This window comes from Uranotaenia lowii, chromosome 1 (assembly GCF_029784155.1).
Source record: "Uranotaenia lowii strain MFRU-FL chromosome 1, ASM2978415v1, whole genome shotgun sequence".
In the NCBI taxonomy this organism is placed as follows: Eukaryota; Metazoa; Arthropoda; class Insecta; order Diptera; family Culicidae; genus Uranotaenia; species Uranotaenia lowii.
The window spans coordinates 29,607,973-29,632,756 of NC_073691.1; the positions used below are offsets into that span (position 1 = coordinate 29,607,973).

General features: G+C 36.5%; 1 protein-coding gene across 2 annotated transcripts in view; it reads right to left on the bottom strand.

Moving 5' to 3' along the window:
• Positions 1-24,784, bottom strand: part of LOC129739613 (segmentation protein Runt) — a 127,967-nt gene that overhangs the window by 96,175 nt on the left and 7,008 nt on the right. The window contains exon 2 of one of the 2 annotated variants that reach the window (XM_055731093.1): positions 9,631-9,990. In XM_055731093.1, the coding sequence (XP_055587068.1) occupies positions 9,631-9,855 (225 nt within the window). In that variant the 5' untranslated portion in view covers positions 9,856-9,990. Of the gene's footprint in view, positions 1-9,630; positions 9,994-24,784 lie in introns of both variants that reach the window. The other variant, XM_055731094.1, reaches the window with a different exon arrangement.

Here is a 24,784-nt window from a genome sequence, read left to right on the forward strand (position 1 = left end):
GCTCACAAGAATAGATCTATGACTGACTTTGTTCTGTTTGTTTGCCTTATGTTGCCAAAACAGCAAACGTTGCCATAGAAATTTATTTCATTTTATTTATCTTCAGTTTTGCCGATTACAACTATTATTTTATTTGAATTTGAATTAAAATTGATTTATTTTCTGCATATCCTTCATCTCATCCCTACATTTCTTCTCACCTCTATTCTCAATTAAAACTTTTACGTAAACCATTTTTTTCACCAAATATTCTTAATTTGTTTTTCTGATTCCACTTCTTTATTCTCCATACCACAAATTTTATTTAATTTCAATTTATCCTTCGTCTCATCTCTACATTTCCTCTCAACTCTTTTCTCAATGGAATCATTAATTTACAGGCTTTAGTTCTTCTTAAATACAAAGTTTTATATCCCAAATATCCTTCATCTCAATTCTACATTCCATTCTCTACAAAAGCTTTCGAATGTTTTTTTTTTTTATTTTCTGCATTTTCTTCATCCCATCAAATAATATTCTTCTCAAAAGCTTTCCCAATTTGTCTTTTTCTTAATGTGGAAACATTGGAGGGTAGTATTTTATTAAAAATACTCAATGATTAAGAAAATCAGTAAATAATAGGAACCGCTATATTTTTTTTTTGCAATAACGCTTATCGTGATGCGATCTGGAGTTGAAACGTTTGTCTTAATTTAATCATTTAAATAATTAAGAAAATCTATTTTCAAAAGGAAACGTTGATTTTTGTTTTTTGTTGGAAATTCAGTTTTTTTACCTTCTCCTGAGTCAAATGTCTTAAAATCCCATTCGCACTTCAGACTCAATGCGAATCAATACAGCAGTTAAATCTTGCTAAATTTTGCATGTAACTTTCTCATGATAAAATGATCATTATTAACCTGGAGTGTTCTAAAAAACGTTTTATTTCTATTATTAAGCCCAATTTTAGTAACCCTCCTGTGCACTGTGATTCTCCAATTTTATTCAAAGAGCAAACATTAACTTTAAGGGTAAATAATCCTAGTTTCTACAGTTTTCAACCCACTCTTTTACTGTAATAATCTCTTGAATTCTTTGTTTTAAATTGAATTTTAAAGTTTTTATGATTTTTTTTAATTCCTGAATCATGTCTAAACCTGTGATTTATTTGATATTATTCAAAAAAATGCATTTCTATTTTTTTTGTCGATCTTTAATTTGAAAAAATCAACAGTGTTGGCCAAAGTGCATTGAAAATGATCGAAAGCAAACTAGTCTGAAGCGCGTTAGATTCATCATATTATGTTAATCCCATTTTTATTTTAGTTATTCTATTTTACACTGCAGTTCTTCTATATGATTAGAATATTAATGAAGCATAAATGTTACAGTAAAACAGTTACAATTTCTACAATTTTATACCAATTATGGTAATAACCTTCAGAAATCATTGGTTTGAATTTATTATAGAAATCCTTGAAAACTTAAAATCTTAAAATGTAAAAATCTGGTCTAAAACTGTCGATGAAATTGAAATTTCTCCTGAAAAAAAAAATAGATTTTCATCTTAAATTCATTAATTCAAAAATATCAACAGCATTTTAATTCTTACGCAAAAATGAAGTTCAGATGATTGAAAGAAAATTTATTCGCCTTCAATATGAGAAAAGTAATTAAATATTGATGTTATGTAGCCGAAAATGTACTGATTTAAGTGCAATTATTTTTACTTCTAACTAAATCTTATATTTCTAAATCTCAATTTAAAACTGGTTTGCTGAGGTTTGTTTAAATTTTAATCTGAGGTAAAAGATAAAGAAAAATTCCATAATCGAGAGGTATCATTCAAAATTTAATTTTTTTGTAAAATGCGTATTCATATGCATCTGAGCATACAAATATTAAAGAATCAATTCAAAGAACAAGTTTAAAACAAAAAGATTTTTTATATTTCCTTGGGAACCAATCAAAGGATTTTGGACGTTTTTATTCACGTAACTTTAAATTTATAAATATAGACTGGAAATCTTCAAAACATAAACGAATCGTTAGGGGACTCACCGACCAAATATTTGAATTTTGCCTGGAAATGACTCAAAAAATGCTAAATTTTCAAATTCCGAAAAAATAGAGTAACTGTTTTTTTTCTTGTAAACATCCTCTAGAAACACACCGTGAATTGCTTTCCTTGTCCAGTTTTCAGCTCAATACCAGAAATTTGAAAGAAAGTACTCCATTCTCTACATAAAGCGCTTCATTGGGCGTCGAACAGAATGCCTCGGATATTGTTCTTAGCATATTGCAGTAAAATGTTTATCAGCTCATTATATCAGCAGGATTGAAGATTTGCCAACCGTAGACCAATTTGACATAACTGAAGCAAAACCAATTTTTAACAACGTTTCTCTGATACCTAGCCAAGTTCCAGTGAAAAGGAAACTGTTGTTATTTGTTATTTATTTAACATGTGTTTCATTAAGAGAAGCGAACATATTCGTTCATGAAAACAAATATTTGACAAATACAACGGATCTTTCATAAAAAAGATTGAAAATCTTGAAAATTTGGGATTTTTAAAACATGGATAAGCTTGTCCGCTTTTATCCGTGTTTGCCTGGAATTTTTATCAAAAAAAACTAGCTGACCCTGTAAACTTTGTTGAGCCTTTGAATTTTCCAAATTGTAATAATAATTTAATTAGAGGATAAATGATTATTTATTTTCATGAAATTGGATTGGTACCGCAAAATGGGGAGAATCAGGGTCGATTATTGACTATCATCGTAATATTAAAACGAAAAACGCTCTTATTAGCGAAAACCAAAATTGGCATATGCGTCACTGTGCCATATCACGGAAGAACAGAACTCAATCCAAAAGAAAGTTGTACGTACATATTTTTAATATCAATCTTCAAACAGCTATTTTCATTCACTCCCGAAATGGTGTGAATAAAGACAGTGGCTAATTAACCGAGGAAAACTTTTGTTTGAGCTTTCAACATATTGAACCTAGAATCAGTTTTTTTGTTTATTTAAATTCCCTTTTTCATCACCCATACTTATATTCGGAGAAATTTAAATGCTAGTGCCTTTCCCTATGGGGCAAAAATTAACATAGAAATTTATAAGTTTTAATTTCTTGATTTCCAGCGAAAGCTGAAAGCGAATTTTCTTCCGTTTAACGTCGTTTTCTTCGCTTACAGAGGATTCTGGATAATATTATGTCCATTTTTGATTAACCCCAAGATAAGTGCGCCAAGGAGTGTTATGTTGAAATTTATCTGCAAACTTTTTAAATTTAAAGAACGCGTTTTCAGAGTCTGTGAATAATTCAAGAGACTTTGATTTAGGCATTGGATTCAGTTATTGGGTCAAATACCTACCTGTACGTAAACGGGCTATTTTATCAGAAACCTGACATTTGATTTCAAAATTTTCAATCCGAATTCGGTCGAAATCCGGGATCTACTCAACAACATAAATAGAAACACATAAGCTAATGATGAATTGTATTTTAAGCTTCTAGAAAGCGTTTATGATCATGTTGTTAAAATGGGGCCGTTCAAATATTACGTAACGCAATTTTCGGTCCCAAACTTGCTCCAAAAGTTTCATTTTTATACGCCAAAATCAAAATAGTTGAATAATTTAATTAAAGTTTTTGTTTGATTTTGCAAATAAAGTAAAGAAAGCCGGATCTGGAATTTTTTCAAATAAAATTCAGGCAATCGGGTCGAACCGGACCGTTCTCAAAAGTTGTTTCAAATATCCGAACATGCCCAGGTAAAAACGGGCAATCTAGCCAGCTTTGGGTTATTCAGAATAAAATAATTTTGAGTGGCCTTGATCCTGTAGCAAAAATAACTATTTTCGGAAATGAGCTCCTTTCAGGCTAAAGGGTGATACGGTCAAAATTTGATCAATACGTCACGGTGGTCGAGTGGTTAGCGTGGTAAGACGGTAATCGTTGGTCCATTGATGGCATGGGTTCGATTCCCATCTCGGTACTGGGTGTTAAATGTTAATCTTAAGTTGTCCACGTTATTTATTCAGTCTGTGAAGCCTATATTGGCTAAGATAGTGTATGTCTTTTCAATATCAACTTGACGTATTTCTTTCAATTTGCATTAAGAATACCTGAACACCACTCATTTTGAAGGTGTGTGTGTTTGTGTGTATGTGGAATGCTGCTCCTACTTTGATTTTGGAACTCACTCTTCCGTTGTCAAAATGCCGTCCAAGGAAGAAGAACAGCGTATCAAAATTTTGCTCACGCATCGCGAAAATCCGAGCTACTCGCACGCAAAGCTGGCTAAATCGCTAAAAGTTTCCAAATCAACCGTTACAAATGTAATTAAAGTGTTTGGGGAACGTTTGTCGACAGCCAGGAAGTCTGGATCCGGGGGAAATCGAAAACCGGAAGCCGCTGAGACGACAAAGAGAGTTGCCGGTAGTTTCAAGCGAAACCCTAACCTCTTTCTCCGAAATGCCGCAAATAAGCTGGGTGTATCGTCTACAACCGTACATCGAGCCAAAAAACGAGCCGGACTATCGACTTACAAGAAGGTAGTGACTCCAAATCGCGATAATAAACAAAATACGACGGCCAAAGGGCGATCACGGAGGCTGTACACGACGATGCTGACGAAGCTTGACTGCGTGGTAATGGACGACGAAACCTACGTCAAAGCCGGCTACAAGCAGCTTCCGGGACAGGAGAACAAAATCTGATGGCAGGGGTTAAGCGTAATTCCTGGCAATTCGGGTTTGGAAAAGCGGAAGCCTAACTGAATATTTTCCCTGAATTTTATACTAATTTAACTTGAAAAAGAAATGTTGTTTGATTTTTTAAATAAACGATTTCACCGATTTACTCGCGTTTTCCCTGGACCAAATTTTGACCGTATCACCTTTAGTTGCATTTTTCACCATATGGAATCACTTTGGAGTATCCTTTTTACTGGTACCACGTGAAGAGTATAGTGTAAGGTTGCCAGATTGCCCGGTTTTTGCCGGGTTCGCCCGGATATTTAATACTAAATTTAAAAATAGTCCGGCCCTGCCGGTTGCCCGGATTCTATTGAAAAATGCACGGATTTCGCCCGGATTTTTTCACTTTATTTGGCAAATTGTACAAAAAAAAACAAACACCTCCAAAACGAAATAAAAAATAACCATGAAAGGTTTTTTGGAAGCCTAAAATACGGTTCAAAATCAATCGATGAATTTCGATGAAAAAAAAATCATATTTTTCTCTTGATTTTCGTTGAAGAATTTCTGAGTTTTGACAAAATTTGCCCGGATATTGACCGGATTCATGGTAGTCATTTTGAAATCGAATGCTTTGATTTTGCCAGGCTTTCATATAAAAATTGCTCAGTTTGTTTGGCCTGGATACGTGCTGAAAAAATTCTGGCAATCTTAGAGCAAGTTCACTGGTGTTGGGAAAAAGTGATAGAAATTTTGTCACTTTTTGCACATTTTGAAAATTATGCCATGCAAAAACATTTTCAAGATCTGTGACCTTCAAGTTTTTTTTCTTCAACACGTGTTGAAAAAAATATTTCTAAAGTCTGCTTCATTTAATATTGGAACAAATTTTTTTGCTCATTGTGGCGCTCCTAGTGGACGGATTTGGAAACTTTTTTCACCCACGTGTCGGGAAATTCATTACCTTTCACCATGTATTTATGTCATAACACCAAACGATAGCATTTTGTAAACAACCGCCATGGAAGCCGAACGGAGAGATCAAATTGTGCACAATTTTCTTGAAAATCCATTGTTGTCGGCATCAAAGCTAGCTAAACAGCTTAAAATGCCCAGAAATACCGTATGGCGTGTTATCAAGCAGTACAAGGAAACATTGACGACGGCTCGGAAGCCGCATTCGAAGCGTCGGAGTGGAACTGTCGACCGGAAACTGCGTGGGAAAGTCATCAAGGCCGTCAAGAGGAATCCCAATCTTTCAGACCGCGATTTGGCCAATAAGTTCCAGGCCGCTCACAGTACGGTGCGACGAATTCGTCTCCGGGAAGGAATAAGGTCATTCCGAGCCAGCAAACAGCCAAATCGGACGCTGAAGCAGAACAATGTGGCCAGAATCCGTGCTGACCAAGTTCGACGGATGTAAAGTCTGCTTCATTTAATATTGGAACACAAACAATTGCGTGTAGTTCAGTCATTTATTAACGAATTCATAATTTGTTTTTCATACAAATGTAGCATTTTCTTTACTCTTTCATAAAAAAAAATTAAAAAAATTATTCATTGCTGTTTCGAAGAAATTCTCGTACTCGTACTCGTAAGAAAACTGTGCACAATTTGATCTCTCCGTTCGGCTTCCATGGCGGTTGTTTACAAAATGCTATCGTTTGGTGTTATGACATAAATACATGGTGAAAGGTAATGAATTTCCCGACACGTGGGTGAAAAAAGTTTCCAAATCCGTCCACTAGGAGCGCCACAATGAGCAAAAGAATTTGTTCCAATATTAAATGAAGCAGACTTTATCACATGCGGCTGAAATAGAAACTACAGCACTGTTTTATACAACGCCCAAAGATCTTGGAATCATTTCTGCTTGGTACAATTTTCAAAATGTCAAAATTTCTACTACTTTTTCCCAACACCAGTGAACTTGCATAGAGATTCATAGAGATGTATTAGCATCAATAGACCTTGATTGCTTTATTGTGGCCATCCTTCTCTGGGTGATTTGAATAAAAAAAAATGGAAATTGGGTACCATGACTTTTGTTTTTGATACGAATAAAAACTAAAAACTAAAATAAACTATCGAATTCCACAAAACCCTTATCGAAATTATCTGCAAGAGTTAATCACTTATTTATGCCTCCATTTTTAAATATAAGATTTGGAAAAATTCCGATCCGACACGGATGCCCGGATTTTATTGAAAAAAGCTCGGATTTTTTTCCGGATTTATTCACCTTATTTGCCGAGTCAAAAAAAAGCGTTATAATTTTGATTTTATTTATGCGTCCAAAACAACATTTTATAAGCAATTTTTTAAACATAATCATGAAAGGTTTTATGGAAGGCTTAATTCCAATCTAAAATCTGCTAAAAAGATTTGATACATTTTTTTCCTTAATTTTTTTTTACTTTTCCTGAGTTTTGATCATGTTATCTCGGGTGCTGCCTGGATTATTGGTAAAAGTTTGAAATCAAATGCCGGATATTTCCAGGTTTTTGGATAAAATAGCTCGGATTTGGCTGGCCCGGACATGTGCTGAAAAAAATTGGCAACCTTATGATAAAATAATAATCAGCAAATTGGCTTTTTATTTTAACCCAAAAGGAAGTTTTAAAATATCGTGCAGAAAGTCGTTCATAGTAGTTTATGGAAGATCTTGAACATTTCACTAGGTATCAATAATTTGGATTTGATTTCATTATCTCAGGTTATTATGAAGAGTTTTGTTCAAACTAGTGCAGACTTAGCATTTCATGTTTAGGGTACTTCAATTTTGTATGTTTACAATTATGATGCATCAAAACATGTTAAAATTTACAATACGCTTAAAAAAAGTGTGCCAATACACTTTTTTGCTGTAGTCTGAAGAAGAAAAAATGTTTAAAGTATTGGAATTGAAATGACGACTGCCGACGGCACTCCGTCGGCATATGTATTTGAGGAGATTTCCCCTGCGATCAACTCGGAACTGGGACGGCCCAATTTCCCAACCAAACGTCGTCATGCTCCGGGTTTGTGCTCTTTGTGGCCGGCGGCATCCGGATTGCGGCAACCGATTGGGGTTTTCGCCCGTTTTCGGTTATCCTTTACAATCAATTTTCGGTTGCGGTATAATCAACCAGAAATGGATGCTCGGTTTTGTTCCAGCCGCGACCACCTTTCTGGGGAGGAGCAACGCCCCTTAATGCATAAATATTCACCGGAAGGAGGTCCCCCTTTTCCGCACATATGGGACTTGTGCCTTAAAATTTGCCGGGATACTCAGCAACTGTCTCAGCTGTCCCACTTCAGGGGGATGCCCGAAAATTAAACTACGGGTTTGTGCCTATTTTCCCCAAAAAACCAACACCAGAACCGGAGAAAAATCAATAAAATATTTCATCGCCGGATGAGTTCTCCAATTTAAAGCGCTTTGTTTTGTGTGCGCCGGCTGTCTCAAAATACCGTCGTCAGTCCCGTCGGAGAAAAACCGACCCGGGCCGGGAGCTGAATCCGTTTTCAACATCTTGCAGAGATATAAAATTTGTCTGACTCAACGACGCCGTTTTCATGGAAATGCGAGCTACGCTACAGGAGGCGCAAAGTCCGGAAAAACCCCGTCGAGGACGACGACGACGACGTTGCTACCGGGAGCTGTCATCCATGTTTGTGCGTTTGTTCCGTGTCTTTGAGTTAATTTCTAGCTGAATTTTCCTCCATTTTCCGACTTGTACCTCCCCACCTACTCATGCTAGTTTCCTATTCCAGGGATTTCCTTAAGTTAAGTTTAAACCCGCTTGAAGTAGAGGCTCTCGCTTCTGGAGGACCCGGGTTCAGGATTTGCATGGTCGCATGGAAGGAGTGGGTGGGGTCATCGGATTGACCATGAAAATGAACCAACTTTGGGTCTTGTTTTGCGGAACGATTTCGAGGGTCTTTGGAAAAGTGAGCTAGCCGATTCCGTTTTCCGGTAAAATTTTCCTAGTGTTGAAGCTTTTAAGCTTCACGTGTTTAAGTGCTGGGGAGTCAGCGTTTCTATGCCAAATAAATATGTTGTGTACTGTTGTTTGAAAGATAATCAAAATAACACATTTAAATTCAGATCTGAAATATTGAAATTCATCGATACAATAACCTCGATAATTTGTATGTTTACTAAATGGAATATTCATAAGCTTAAATTTATCTACCTATATGTATAAAAACAATTTCTGTATGTTTGATTGTTTGTCCTCTATAGGCTCAGCCGGCTTAAGAGCTAGAGTGCTGAAATTTAGCATGGCTGCGCATAAGGACCAGGAAATATGAAAAATGTACGTCTCGGTGGTCGAGTGGTTAGCGTGGTAAGACGGTAATCGCTGGTCCACTGATGGCATAGGTGCGATTCCCATCTCGGTACTGGGTGTTAAATGTTAATCTTAAGTTGTCCACGTCATTTATTCAGTCTGTAAAGCCTAAATCGGCTAAGACGGCGTATGTCTTTTTTTTTTCAAAAATGTTTTCAGATTTTCGGATAACCCCTTTAAATAAGTCAACTCGTCAAATGAAATCAGTCAAGCTGTAGCTCTATAATTTAGTTGACTTCATCGAGATGAATTCGCTGCGAGATTCTTCGGCAAAAAATGCTCATCTTGCCCCGATTAATGGTGCTTATACTGCCTTAGGAGAGATTCTCATTATGCCCCTATAGTGACCGATTTTTAGCTTTCGACAAACATTTTTGAATTGCATTTTCAAACGTTTTTATCTACTATTTCAAGTTTCAGCCAGAGACCATAGTGCCCACCTTTAGTGTCTGAATTCCAAATAGCGGTGTAACTCACATTTGATGTAGCTGTTTTCTATGGTTTAAGCTTCTTTCTTAAGGTGAACATTATGCCCTTACCTCCCTTATGTGTGAAAAAATTAATGTAATCAATTATATTTAAAAAAAAAACTAACCAATACTTACAACATGAGGTGATCCGGTTCTCACAAGTTCGCCCGGATGATCAGCTAGCAACCCCTCGATTGTCCGTTCCGCTAGATTTTCCGCCGTCAAGGGTTGGTGTTTGGCACCCAAATCTTGATCTTTGCTTCCGGAGTTTCCTCCAGCGTTTGCACTTGCAGTACTCCCACCATGATCCATCGAGGTGGGATTCGTTGTTGAGCTTACCTCGGATGCTGCGAGGTGCATTTTGATTTGTGTTTGGTGTTTCTAGTTTCTTTTTTACTACAAAACTTTAATTGACGCAAAGTTTCCTTCGAAAAGTAATTAAATAACAGTTCAACTGATGGGGAAATCTAACGAAATGTTTCCTTTATACATAATCTACTTAAAAAGAGAAAAAACTGTTATTTTTAAAATTTTTATCACAACACACATTTGTTGCACATTTAGTTTAAGCCGGTTTTATCAAACAACACCAAAATCACAATTTGATAGAAGTAGAACCTAAAACAAATTGTTCATTATTCAGAACGTTTTCCCACCTGTGTTAAAAATTTATTGCCTCAATCAAAATCTGCCATCAATTTCATATTTTAATTCATTCAAATGGAGTTTGTCATTAATAGCAAACGGGTTTCACCAACGGCGGGGTGTAAAATATTCATGACAGCGTGTTGTCGTGTGACCAAATCACTTTTAGCCCAGCCGGCCAAGGCCTTTTGGAGGACGCTGATGCATTCAAATTGCATCACCGCGATGATGATCAATCAGAGCAGCATCACGCGCACGAACACAAATTCATAAATCGGGAGATGTCACTTGACTGCAGCTGATAATGAGCTGCAACTGTGGGCTAGTGTAATTTTTTTTCGTAAACCTTTTTGGAAATAATTATAGCTGACTTTTACTATAGTATTATAAAATAATATCAACTAAATATTAACTTTATTTGAGCTCAGATACTTCTGAGCTAAATTTGGTGTTTCTACACCCAAAGAGAGGTTGCAAAATTTCAATGCCGATCGGAGCAAACATTGTGCCGAAAATGCGCTGAAATGTGCGTTGCGCCAAAGCTGATATGTTTGCTTTCCGGTCGCTGGCATAATGACTCGTGCTATCGGCCGAAATCTCTACATAAAAACATACAAACGAATCAAGACAGACATTTCATTAGGTTTTCATCCGGTTGGATAATTCATCCCAGAAACAAGAAAATAAAAAAAAATGCCGTCGGTAAGATTCGAAACCACAAAAATTTTCTACCTTGGTCTTTCGCATCCGACAGTTTAACCAGTGAACCACCTGAGCCAAATAGAGAACAAGGGTTAATTTTCATAGTGGTTCTGAACGTCTCATCACTAAAAAAAATTAAGCAAAGTTTCTGGCATTTGGCTGGGGGTTTGCTAGTATAGAGTTGTTTTTGACATTTCTCACACCCATTAACTCTCATCCCATACGGGAAAATTAACCTCCAAAAATTTCAGTGCAAAAATCGGACAGCCTGCCGACGAACATGGTAGTTTTTTTTAAGTTATGTTCTCAAAATTTAAATGTGTTAGTGAATTATGACACGAATACTATTAGGGGCAAATAGGACTCTTGTCTTATGATTGGAAAGTGAATTGAAAACGAGAAACTGTATTTTGCTTTCCTACTGTCTGTTTACATACACACACACAGCCGAGCAGCTTGACTAGAGATTGTTTGCCGGTGATTTGAAACACGCACAGCACTGACGGGCTGCTAGGCGTTTGTTTCCATCCTTCTCTATCTTGTGATGGGGTAGGAAGGGACATGGAGGTCTCAAATCGAATCAGCGCCGCTAGTGTGCACATATTATGCCAATGGCGATGAAATATTGAGAACTCATGATTGGAGTGAAGGCTGTATTAGGGGTGTAGCCTACATTTATTTGTTAAAAAAAACTTGTATTATAAAATCTAGTTTTTTTTCATAATTCGTTTCTATAGATACATAAGTATTTTCTAAATTATTATCAGTAATAAAATTTGAAATTATTTTTTGAGGAAAACCCTGAAAAGTTTTTTTTCATCTTTTCATCATCACCATTTCATCACCGTAATTCAAATTTGTTTCTTCATATTAAAGAAATGGATTTAAAGTTCATTACATGACATTTCTTAAATTCCGTTTGAAGTGTCCTACCCTTATAAAGACCTTTTAAAGACTGGTTAATATATTGAATTTGGTTTAAAAATGTTTTTTTCATTCGAAAACTTAGTTTTAAAGCATAAAAAACGACAAAAAATCTGTGAATCCAAACAACTCCAACGGATAAATGCTGAATGTTCTATTTTGTCTTGGGTTTGAATATTGCTTATTGAATTTTTATTTACAAATGGTTTAATTAAGGCAATTTTCTTGTAAAGTTTTTTATGTGCCGGGAGCTTATTAAAATTTTGAAAGTATGAAATGTTTTTCAATACTATTACGTAAATATCCCAAGAATTCCCGGGGAAAGGATCATCAGATTTTTCAAATTCCAGGAAGGCTAAAATGGCCAGAAAATGGACACTATAATTTCGTTGTTATTGAAGCTTTGTTAACAAGTCAAATGAAAGTGAACGCGGAAAATAGTTAAAAAATAGATCGAGAATGCAGTGTTATATTAAATTTCTGGAATAAGGAAATTGATATGGTTAAATTTGAAATAATGCGAACTTGAATAATTGTCATTAACGCAGTATTGAAAACACAAGGGACATGGTTTGGATGTCTCATTCAAAGAACTGATTTTGGAAGAATTTAGCCCCAGTTTCCATTTTTAAATTGATCTGTTTTGAGAAAAATCGAACTTTAATGACAGATTAGTTAATACCTACAATAAAAAAACTAACTTATTAAATTTTGAATCTAATTTTCCCCATAACATTTTTGCTTGAAAAATATAACCTAAAGAATGGTAAAAAAATGTGACACTAATAGCATCTCTTATTCAAGTGAAAGTTCTATTATATTAAAAGTTGTTTATTAAAAATTATTATGTTCTTTCGAAAGTAAGTTTTTAAAATTTCCAGTTTTTTGAAGCTTTAGAAAATAAATAAGGGATCTTTAAAGACCCATTTAAAAAAAACTTTGGTGAAGATTAAATAAAAGTTGTTTTTTCAACCAAAATTCCCATTAATAATTTATTTCATTATTAACATCTTGTGAAAATTATTTCAACTGAAACTAAGATTTTTCAAATATCGTAATCTTGAAAATGCATTCACATCTTATCTTCTTATAGTGGTTTTAACCCGTTTCATGTTTTTTTCAAAAGTAATTTTGATTTTAATTCCGAATCTGAACTCAATTTAAGGTGATTTTTTCGGCTTTCAGTCAGTTCAAATAGCAAAAACGACTATTTATTTAACGTTCCAACGTTTCAATCCATATAGGATCGTCATCAGGGACTGTAAAATTTATTGTGTGTAAACAAAATTTCAAAAAGTCTTCACAAATTAACCGATTCTTACCTAAAATGTGTCGTATTTCTTGTCAGGTTGGATTCGGCTGATCGGGTAAAGCTGTCATTTGTGTCTGTTACAATATTTTGTGATTAATTTGTGAATCTAGTGTTTTTGTAGTGCTGTTTGACTTACTGTGTAAAATCCGTACTTCCTCCTATTTTCTGGATTATATTTCCGCAGCATCGATTTTCCACAGTCACTACTTTTCACTTTTTGTTTTGGTTTGATCTGTTACAACTAGTCTGTGCTATTGTTTTCTGAGTGTTGTTGGATTTGTGTTTCTGTGTTGGTGGTTTTATATTTTTGGTTTATTTTTCGTATGTGTTGGATGGTTTTAAAAATGTTTGCGTATGATGTATGTATGTTTTCGGTGTCTTTTTTTAGGTTTATTGCGTGTTTTGTTGTTTTAATGTGGCAACTCTCCAGAATCAACAGTTTGTTTTCGTTGTCACATCTGTCGATGATATCCGCTTTATGTGACAACGAAAACAAACTGTTGATTCTGGAGAGTTGCCACATTAAAACAACAAAACACGCAATAAACCTAAAAAAAGACACCGAAAACATACATACATCACGCAAACATTTTTAAAACCATCCAACACATACGAAAAATAAACCAAAAATATAAAACCACCAACACAGAAACACAAATCCAACAACACTCAGAAAACAATAGCACAGACTAGTTGTAACAGATCAAACCAAAACAAAAAGTGAAAAGTAGTGACTGTGGAAAATCGATGCTGCGGAAATATAATCCAGAAAATAGGAGGAAGTACGGATTTTACACAGTAAGTCAAACAGCACTACAAAAACACTAGATTCACAAATTAATCACAAAATATTGTAACAGACACAAATGACAGCTTTACCCGATCAGCCGAATCAAACCTGACAAGAAATACGACACATTTTAGGTAAGAATCGGTTAATTTGTGAAGACTTTTTGAAATTTTGTTTACACACAATAAATTTTACAGTCCCTGATGACGATCCTATATGGATTGAAACGTTGGAACGTTAAATAAATAGTCGTTTTTGCTATTTGAACTGACTGAAAGCCGAAAAAATCACCTTAAATTCAAGTAACAGTCGTTAAAAAAACATCGTGAATCTGAACTCTGCATTTCAAACCTGAATGAATATTCTCAATCCTAAATTGAAATCGATTTTTGAATCAAAATTGAAATAAAAATTCCCGATAATTATGAAACAAAAAAGGAGCATACTATAACAGAATCTTTAGGCAGAAATCTCTTATTGTAATTATAATCATTGATCTTCTTTATGAATTCTTTCTTCAACTATTTATTCATTATTCAACTCGTGAATCTGAATGAAAATTTTGAGTGATGAAACTCTGTTATTTCTATTCTGGATCACCATAAAGCAACTTTTTTAAGTTTCAATTCTGCATAAGAATTAAGAGTTAGAATTTCAAAACCAAATATTTAAATGGGTTTGTAAATTGAAATATTTTTTCATATACCAAAATGATGAGTTTCAAACATGAAAAAAATGAATTTTTGTTTAAAATGTAAAATCAAGACTCGAATCAGGTATTTTTTCCCAATGATGAACCTAACTGAAAATCCAGAATACAGACTGGATACAGATTCTACGATCCGATCATGGACAACAAATTTCGATTTTTATGAAAAAAATTGGAACCAGAACATCGGAAATCAGAACACCTAAGCTAACCAGATATTTTTCCGCCTTTATTCGGGTAGAGCAAATCCGGGCTATTTTGTCTAGAAACCTTGCAGAATCCGGACACTCGATATCAAAATTGACAACCCAAAATCTTCGTACTATCCAGCCAAATTCAGGAATTCTTCAAAATCAAGAAGAAGAAAGTTCGAAAAATTGTTTTTTTAAATCGAAACACAGCATCCAGTTTATTTGGATGAAATTTACTCAAAAAATGGTTTTTAATGCAAAATACATAACATTTTATTTTCATGAAATGGCGGATGCAGTTAACATGTCTCCAAAAAAGCTATTTAAAGAGCATTTTGTAAATTAAAGTTCATAGAAGGCTATTTGAGGCCCTATTTGTAACTTTAATACTGAGTGAACGGAATTGACGTGTCACAAAAAGGCTATTTTAGGAACATTATGTAACTTCAAGTCCATAGACGACCATTTGAGGCTCTATTTACAACTTTTAAACTAAGCTAAGCAATTGAATTTTCACAAAAAGCCTATTTGAGGGACGTTTCGTAACTTTCATGTTCGCATTTGAGAAAATTCCCTTTGGAACCTTTGTTCAGCGTGATTCGCACTCGGGAGGCACGCGTTTCAGTAAATTTGGGACTTTTGGTTGCTTGGGGAAGTCATTTAGACTTGTGTTGGAACTTGTAAGTATCCCAAAACCTTAGTTTTGAACTACATAGATTGTACTTCAGATTAATGATGGGGCTGAAAAAGCTTTCTCCTACCTGTTTTATGAGACTTTTGGTTGCTTGGGCTAAAATATCAATATTATTCTGCTGATACCATTCCAACGAATCCCGGATGTAGCAACAACTAGCTAGATCAGGCCAGAATTCATGGGGCATTCGTTTGACTGAATCAAAAGTTAAACTATCTCCTGGAGAAATATCACTACATAACTAACGGTAGCTAAATTATTCATAAAATTGATATTATTTTAGCGTCATCTAGAAGACAATTTGAAAAGATAGTTTAACTTCAGTTTAAATGTCTAGTGCATGGATGGCCAAACCGTGGCCCGCGAAACTTAGATTTGCTTCAAAATTATTAAAGTCATATTGAACTTACAGAATGTTTTAAAAGATTCTTCGAAATTTTCTTTTCCCTCTTTAGAAATTAAATTAAATAATTATTCGTAATTCTGAAGGCAGTACAAAGTCGCTTCATTTAACTTGAAATTCGCGCGAACTATTCAACGCATAAATTTATTCAACAACTTAAAACCAAAGCCTGGCATCACCAAAATGGGGGCTGATAAATACGTCGTATTCATATCGGACATGATCTTGGAATTTTAGAAAAGTTTTCAAGAGTTTGGAGAACATCGTATCCATTTACAACAACATTTTCGTTAACTTATACTTACTGCCAGGATCATTACAAACGGAACACAGTGAAATGTGCTGTGATACATAGTTTCAGAAAAAAAATGTCATAAGGTTGGTCTGGAAGTGTTTAATGAAAAATATAGGGACAATGGAAAGTTTTTAATGTTTAAATATTTGTTGATCATTTCGCTATTTAGAAACACTACCAGTAAGGTTTCCATATTTTTTCCTTCGCGTTACAGAGCCGGGCGAATCTGAGCTCTTTTATTTAAAAATATGGCAATGCTCAGGCATTGATTGCATAATTTTTTACCCAAAATTTGGTCAAAACCCAGAATTTATTCGACAAAAATCAAGAATTTAAAAATTTGGAACATTCTATCGTTAACACATGAGCTGATTTGAAATAGTTTTGAAGGCTTTCAAAGAATCCTTTATGTTAAAAATTCCTCAAAATTTGTTTTTAGAACCATAAATTTTAAATTAAGATTACATTAGAGCTGAAGACTGAAAGCCTTTTTCATCAAAACATATGAAAAATCAAACATTCCCATTTTGATTTTTTTTTATTTTGCTTATTAAGGCTGGAACAAATATCAATTTCTTCTTTTGTCACCCCCTTCGAAATTTCCAAAATCCCGAAGGGGGGAATAAATAAAGTTTAAAGTATTTTAAGTAAATTTCAAATTAAAATTCAAATATTCGAAAGATTACAAGACCAAGAACCAAATTCTGGAAGATGGAAGTTAATTCACATTTTGTATTCTTGATTTTATTGAATTTTTCGATAAAAAAACTTGATTTATAGGTTTTATGCAATTATATAGTATGCAATTTGGTTGCATACAAGCTTTCGTGCAATTTATTCCAATTTATTTGTTTCTCGCATTATTTTTTATTGTCACCCCCCCCCCCCCCCCCCCCCCCCCCCCCATCTCGCGATGTTCCAACTCCGAGTGACAAAAGAAGGATTTGAAATTTGTTCCGGCCTAAGTGAATAAATCCAGGCAAAAAACGGGCTTTTTTGTACAAAATCGTGGCAATCATTTCGGACTGGACTTCTACCGAATTGTGTACCAAATATCCAGACAAGAAGAGTAAAACCAGGCAATCTGAAAAGCTTAACACACAAATGAAGATTTTTTTCATCAAATGACAGCGATAATATTTCAGAATGATTCCTTCCATGATTATTATATTTTATTAATATTTTTCCAATCATTTCATTTAGTTTCTTTTCGGTAGAGGAAATATTCTAATTAAAACCTCGAAATTGGCCACCCATGGTCTAGAGTTTCAATGTCAAATTGATTCAGCATTTGAGCGTTTGTCAAAAATAATCAGATTGGGAAATGGGTAGAAATCTATTGATCTTGGAGTTTTTTTTAAATAAAATTAAAAATAATCAATTGAAAAACATAATTGGTGCAATACTACAGACCCCGTTCGTTTTGACAACATTCGATTTTGGTAACATGGGATTTTGGCAACATCCGATTTTGGCAACATCCGCATCCGGTTTGGCAACGGGTTTTTGACGCGACATTACATTTTAGTTTTCTCTATAACATGATCAATACAATTTATAAAAACACCATAAATACGTTTTTACGTTCTGAAATGGTGATCAAATACAACACAAAAAAAACAAAAAGTTTTCAATAAAAATGATAAAGTACTCAAAAATTACAAAACGATGGAAAATTCAAAAAAAAAAAAAACAATACACCTAAAATAACAAGCGAAAAATTAAGAAGAATGTCAAATACAGCAAATATGATAGAAAAAAACCAAAATTATAAACAAAACAAAAATGGAGCAAAATGCATTTAAAACATGAGAAAAATCATAAAAAACGACTAGAAATGGTCGAAAATTGACTAAAATTAACGTTAATGATTTTAAAAATATGTAGTTGTTTTGTAGAAATAAGAGAGAAAATAAATTAAGAAAAAAAAAACCGTTCGATTTTGGCAACACAAAATGCTCGGGCGTGTTTTTTTTTAAACGAACACTAACAGATACACTATCTCAATGAAACATGATGTTTCCTCGAAGAGATTCCATTTTTCCAAACTCTCAGCGTATATCTTCCGAGGATATGATGGCTAGCATCTTACAAATGCTAAAACCACCAACCCACAGAAAGTGTACTTTGTATGCCGTGACCGGGATTCGATCTCATGCCCACTAGCTTAGAAGACTTGAAGGCTATCCTCAACGTCACGGGCTGCGGCTATGTTGCCAAAATCGAACGGGGTCTGTATTTATAATTTTCATGCATGATTCTGTTTTTAGAAGAAAATAGTAGAGGTCTCATTTCCATATCAAACCAAAGCATTGTTCAAGCTTACCAAACCAAATCAAATGCCATGGAAAATTCTCATTTAAAGTATTGATAAATGTGAAAAAATTAACCAATGTTGTATCACATGTGCACATACTGGCAAATTTTATTATAAATTTTAATGGAAGCACAAAAGTTAGAGTGCTTTGAAAAAATAAAATAAAAAGGGTAGATATTTATATTAGATTAAATCATCCAACGATATCAAAATTTGTTAAAAAAAAACTGATTAACCTTTCGAATAAGTCAACAGATGTTGGTGCAACAATTTTATTTATTTACATAGTATTCCGTCTTACGACATAACTTGACGAACATAATTCCTAAAATTCACTCGGTCCATGGCAACCGTTCTCCAATTTCTCGGGCACCCCACGTTCGCCAGATCACGCTCCACTTGGTCTAACCACCTCGCTCGTTGCGCCCCCGCTCGTCTTGTTCCTACCGGATTCGTGGCGAACACCTGTTTTGCAGGACAGTCATCCGGCATTCTCGCAACATGTCCCGCCCAGCGTATCCGGCCAGCCTTCACCACCTTCTGGATACTGGGTTCGCCGTAGAGTCGCGCGAGCTCGTGGTTCATCCTTCGCCTCCACACTCCGTTCTCCTGTACGCCGCCAAAGATGGTTCTTAACACTCGTCGCTCGAATACTCCGAGTGTACGCAGGTCCTCCTCGAGCAATATCCATGTCTCGTGCCCGTAGAGAACAACCGGTCTAATAAGCGTCGTATACAGGTTACACTTTGTGCGAGGGCTAAGTCTTCTCGACCGTAGTTGCTTGTGGAGTCCATAGTAGGCACGACTTCCGCTAATAATTCGCCTCCGGATCTCACGGCTGGTGTCATTGTCTGCGGTCACCAGGGAGCCGAGATAGACAAAGTCTTCGACTATCTCCAGCTCGTCGCCGTCGATCGTGACCTTGTTATTACTGGACAAGCGGGTTCGGTCGGTCTTGGATCCGCAGGCCAGCATGTACTTTGTCTTGGACGTATTAATCATCAACCCAATCCTTCCTGCTTCGCGTTTCAGTTTGCGGTAGATCTCCCCCACCGCCGCAGATGATCTGCCGACTATATCAATGTCATCGGCAAAGCAGATAAGTTGACTGGATCTGTTGAAAATCGTGCCCCGCATTTTGCCCACCGCTCGTCGAATAACACCTTCTAGCGCCACGTTGAACATCATGCAGGATAAACCATCACCTTGTCGAAGCCCCCTGCGAGATTCGAATGAACTCGACAATTCACCCGAAATCCGCACACAGCACTGCGTCCCATCCATCGTCGCCTTGATCAGTCTGATCAGCTTCCCGGAAAAGCCGTTCTCGTCCATGATTTTCCATAGCTCGTTACGGTCGATCGTGTCGTATGCGGCTTTGAAGTCGATGAATAGATGGTGCGTAGGGACTTGGTGTTCCCGGCATTTTTGGAGGATTTGCCGTAATGTAAATATCTGGTCAGTCGTTGACCGTCCCTCCATGAAGCCGGCCTGATGACTTCCCACGAATCTGTTTGCTTGTGGCGTCAGGCGGCGGAGTAGGATTCGGGACAACACTTTGTAGGCGGCGTTGAGGACAGTGATCGCTCGGTAGTTCTCACAGTCCAATTTGTCGCCCTTCTTGTAGATGGGGCATATTACCCCCTCCTTCCACTCCTCCGGTAGCTGTTCTATGTCCCAGATCCGGTTTATCAACCGGTGTAGGCAATCGGCCAACCTGTCCGGGCCCATTTTGATGAGTTCAGCTGCGATGCCATCCTTCCCAGCCGACTTGTTTCTATTCAGCTGGCGAATGGCTTCCTTAACTTCACTCATCGTTGGGAGTGGCTCGTCTTCGTCGTTGGCTACGCCGGCGATGTACCTTCCCCCACCGTCTTGATCTCCTGCATGTGCGCCGTTCAGGTGTTCATCGAAGTGCTGCTTCCACCTTTTCATCACCTCACGATTGTCCGTCAGGATACCCCCGTCCTTATCCCGGCACATTTCGGCTTGCGGCACGAAGCCTTTGCGGGATGCGTTGAGTTTCTGATAGAACTTTCGTGTTTCTTGGGAACGATGCAGCTGCTCCAGCTCCTCGAGCTCCTCCTCCTCCAGGCGGCGCTTTTTCTCCTGGAAAAGTCGGACTCGCTGCCTCTTCCGCTGTCGGTGATTTTCCACATTTCGACGGGTGCCTCTCTGCACCACTGCCGCCCGCGCGGCATTCTCTTCGTCCATCACCCTCCTACACTCCTCGTCGAACCAGTCGTTCCGTCGAGATCGCTCCACGTAACCGATGACGTTCTCCGCAGCACTGTTGATGGCTTTTTTGATGGTATCCCAACAGTCCTCGAGAGGGGCTTCGTCAAGCTCGCCCTCTGCCGGCAGCGCTGCTTCGACCGATTGCGCGTAGTCTGCCGCGACCTCAGGTTGCTTCAGTCGCGCGATATTTAACCGAGGCGGGCGCCGGTTTCGCGTGTTGTTCACTACGGAGAGTTTTGGGCGCATCTTCACCATCACCAGATAATGGTCCGACTCGATGTTGGCGCCCCGACAGGATCTGACGTCGATGATGTCCGAGAAGTGCCGGCTGTCGATCAAAACGTGGTCGATCTGTGATTGAGTTTGGTACGGTGATCTCCAGGTGTACTTGTGTGGGAGGCGGTGCTGGAAAAAGGTACTACGTACGGCCATTCGTTTGGAGGCGGCGAAATCAATAAGTCTGAGGCCGTTTTCGTTGGTCAGCTGGTGTGCACTGAACCTTCCAATTGTCGGTTTGAATTCCTCCTCCTGGCCGACCTGAGCATTGAAATCCCCGATGACGATCTTGATATCATGTTTTGGGCAACGGTCGTATTCACGCTCCAGCTGCGCGTAGAATTCGTCTTTGTCGTCACCGGTACTTCCGAGGTGAGGGCTGTGCACGTTGATGATGCTGATGTTGAAGAACCGGCCCTTGATTCTCAACCGGCACATTCGTGAGTTGATCGGCCACCATCCGATCACGCGCTTTTGCATCTTTCTTTGGTGCAACAAATTTGAGGAATTCAGACTGCTCTGGATTAGCGGGGTTCTACTGTCTATAGAAGAAAATTCAATATTATAAAATTTTTAGGAACAAAATTCCTTATCATTCCACCTTAGTAATATTTCCGAGTTTAAAAAAACTATACTCTTAGACTTAACCCTACTCGAAGTTCAAAAACTACCATAGTTCCAGCAAATTTCAAGAAAACATTTTCAATTTTCAAAATCTTCAGAAACACCCACTGCCAATTTCCACTGATGGCCAGGGGTCACTTCCCGAGAAAGGGATGACCCCAAACAGCCATCCGGGGGAAAATAGGTGGAAGCAACGAAATAACAGCAACTAGCTAGCCCCAGAACGCTTCACTCGAGATAGGTTTAGCGCAAATGTGCGGCCTCGGTTCCATCTGATGCCTGGGTGTGTGGTTATTACAGAATTAATTTATTTAAAACGCATGCAACGCGTGCATACATGTGGGTCCAATTTTTAGGCCTCCATCAAAATGCCAATATGGCCCTCAGCTCCCCACCTTTCCCTCTTTTTGACCATCCACCAATCCCTTTTCCTAGCTCTGAACCTCTGACTGGCTAACTGACTGATGTTGTTGGCTGCCTGGCGGGTGTATATTTTAGAAAATTAGATGCATGAGCGGTCAAAAGTTGGCAACAACGTAAAACAGGAAAATAAAAAGCTCTCCGGGTTTGGTTTGACTTTGTACACCGAAAAGCAAATAGCCATAGTAATACCACCCACCAATTTTCCCCACCACTGACCCATTTTTCCGCCCACTTTCCCACATTTGTGTACAAACAAATATGGCTTCAAGGGGAGGCAGAGGGTTCAAAAATATTTAGCCCAAAACCACCTGGAAGTATGATGGGATTAGATTGAAATTGATGTCGATACATTACAGATTTTGAAACGGTGTACGCATTTTTTTTTTTCTAATTCCTAAAACGTCTGAATGGTGGCTGATGGGTAAATTTTTCCCGCGTCACTGGAGGCAACGCGTAGATTGGGCGGTTGTTTATTGATAAATCATGAATGAGGGATCTCATTTCCAAAATGGGATTACCCGCAGTAATGCACAGGATAATGTGGCTGCAGCTTTGTTGTCTTTGTTGATGTTTTTGGAAACCCTCCCTTTTTCAAATCAGCAACAAGGATCGAGGGGCTGCTGAAATGTGAAAATTGAAAATTAAACTTCCTAACGCACACTTTTCTATTTTTTTTTATCTCAACCCGAATGTTGTTTGTGCCACAAAACGATTTGGAAATTGATTTGGCATTGGCTTTGGCTTTGGTGAGCTTGCTTGCTTGTATTTGGCATGTTTTGCCCGGCCGCATAAGTTCATTAATTTCACCCGTCGATAAATATTTGCCATTACATACAGAAGCTCTCGCGGAAGTGGCTGGGATTGGTGAATTGATTGAAAATGATTAGAGTTCACGGATAATAATTCGGGATGCAATCGGCAGCTGTCCGGTAATTCAATTGATAATTCATGAAAAATTTCTTCAAAAAATTTCCATAGCAGTCGAACATTTAAAATTAAAATTTCATTAAGTAGCTAAACATATCAACAAAAAACTTTTTAAAAAAATATGATTAACCCTAATTTGCTTTTAGAGTGTCAAAATGACTTTTTTGGAATTTTGGCGGTTTGTAACTTTATTCAGGTGCATCCAATTGTATCTCAAATATGTTTTTCAGACAATATTCAGCTGCAATATTTCAGTTTTCTGTTATTAAAAGTATAAGGAAAAAAAAAGAAAAAATATGCTTCGGAAAAAAAGACTGTAGATCGGCTACGGAATGCTCAAAAAAATTTCACTTAGTTTTCAAGAAAGCTGAAGTAAGAATATGCAAAATATGATTATGTAAAAAATAAAATAAATGAAAATCCAGAACATTTGTTTTTGTACAGTATTCCAACGCTAATGTAATAACACCACTAAAATTGGTATGAAAAAACCTTTCTGGTGAATATTTAAATCTTAGAAAATAGAACTTGCAAATTCTGTGATCGTTAAAACAAAAAATTGTAAAATAACGTCAACTTTTCAATCCTCTATTAAAATTTTATCTGGTGTGAGTTAAAAAATTATGACGATTCAGTGAGATTTGTTTTGAGCATTCCGTAGCTGATCTACACAGTCTTTTATCCGGAGCATGTTTTTTCGGATTTTTTTTTCTTAGACTTTGAATAACGGCAAACTTAAGTATTGTAGCTGAATATTGTTAAGTAAAAATATTTAAGTTACAATACGAGGTTTCCAACACTATAAGTTTTCTAAAAATCGCTTGATAATCAAGAGAGATATATTGATTTTAGTCAGGAGTCTCAAATTGGCACTCTAGGGACTGTACGGGTAAACATTTTAGAGACGCGTGACTCAAACTCAAAATTTTTTATTCTTTATCAAATTTTGATGATTGAGTAAGGTTATTCGAAAGTTACAATCTTGACTCAGAACTGATGTTAAAACCTCGAAAACTAATCCCAGATTCAAATTTAGCTGCTGTTTTTCTAAATTTTCTCTCTTATGGATAAAAATTCATTTCTCAATATTGAATTTCAACTAAAGTTTAACTCATTACAGAGGTTCAGGTTCTATCTCATCAAAATTGAGTTTATATTTGAGATTTTATATTTCGGATTATGTATTCAGTTTAGGATTCTTGTTTTCGATTCAAATCATCATTAATAATTTAAATGAAAGCTGTGGTGGAATCTTCGTTCAAATTTGAACATTTTACATTTCTTTAAAATTTTATCCATGATTTTCGAAACTCACACGCATTTTTTTAACCTTCCAAAGCCGTTCGCAAAAAAATCGTTTCGGGGAAATTTGAGTTGTTGTTTGATTTTGTTCTCCTGGCTGTAAATGTTAACCGATTTTAATGATATTATATTCATTGTGTAGGTAATTTAGTCTTCTTACTCAACATTTAAAAATAAAGTCGAAAACTATTACCAGGTTATCAGAAACTGGTTCAGAAAGTAAAAAGTCCGGAAAATCAATTTTATTTTTAAAATACTCATAACTCTTGATAGCTTCTCTGTATTTAAGTGTTTCTTTCATGTTTGAAATCGTGAAGAATCCATCTATCCGACAATGTATAGATATGTTGGGGTCCAATGAAAGTTTTGACCGTTATCTCAGATCCTCCGGTAGAAAAAAATCTTACTTTAAAAAAACGACATTTAGTTTTGGCTTTGCTTAGCTGTATTTCACTTACCAATGAATCGATTTTCAAAACTCAAATTTTAATTTCTTGTCGTTAATTTGATCATTATT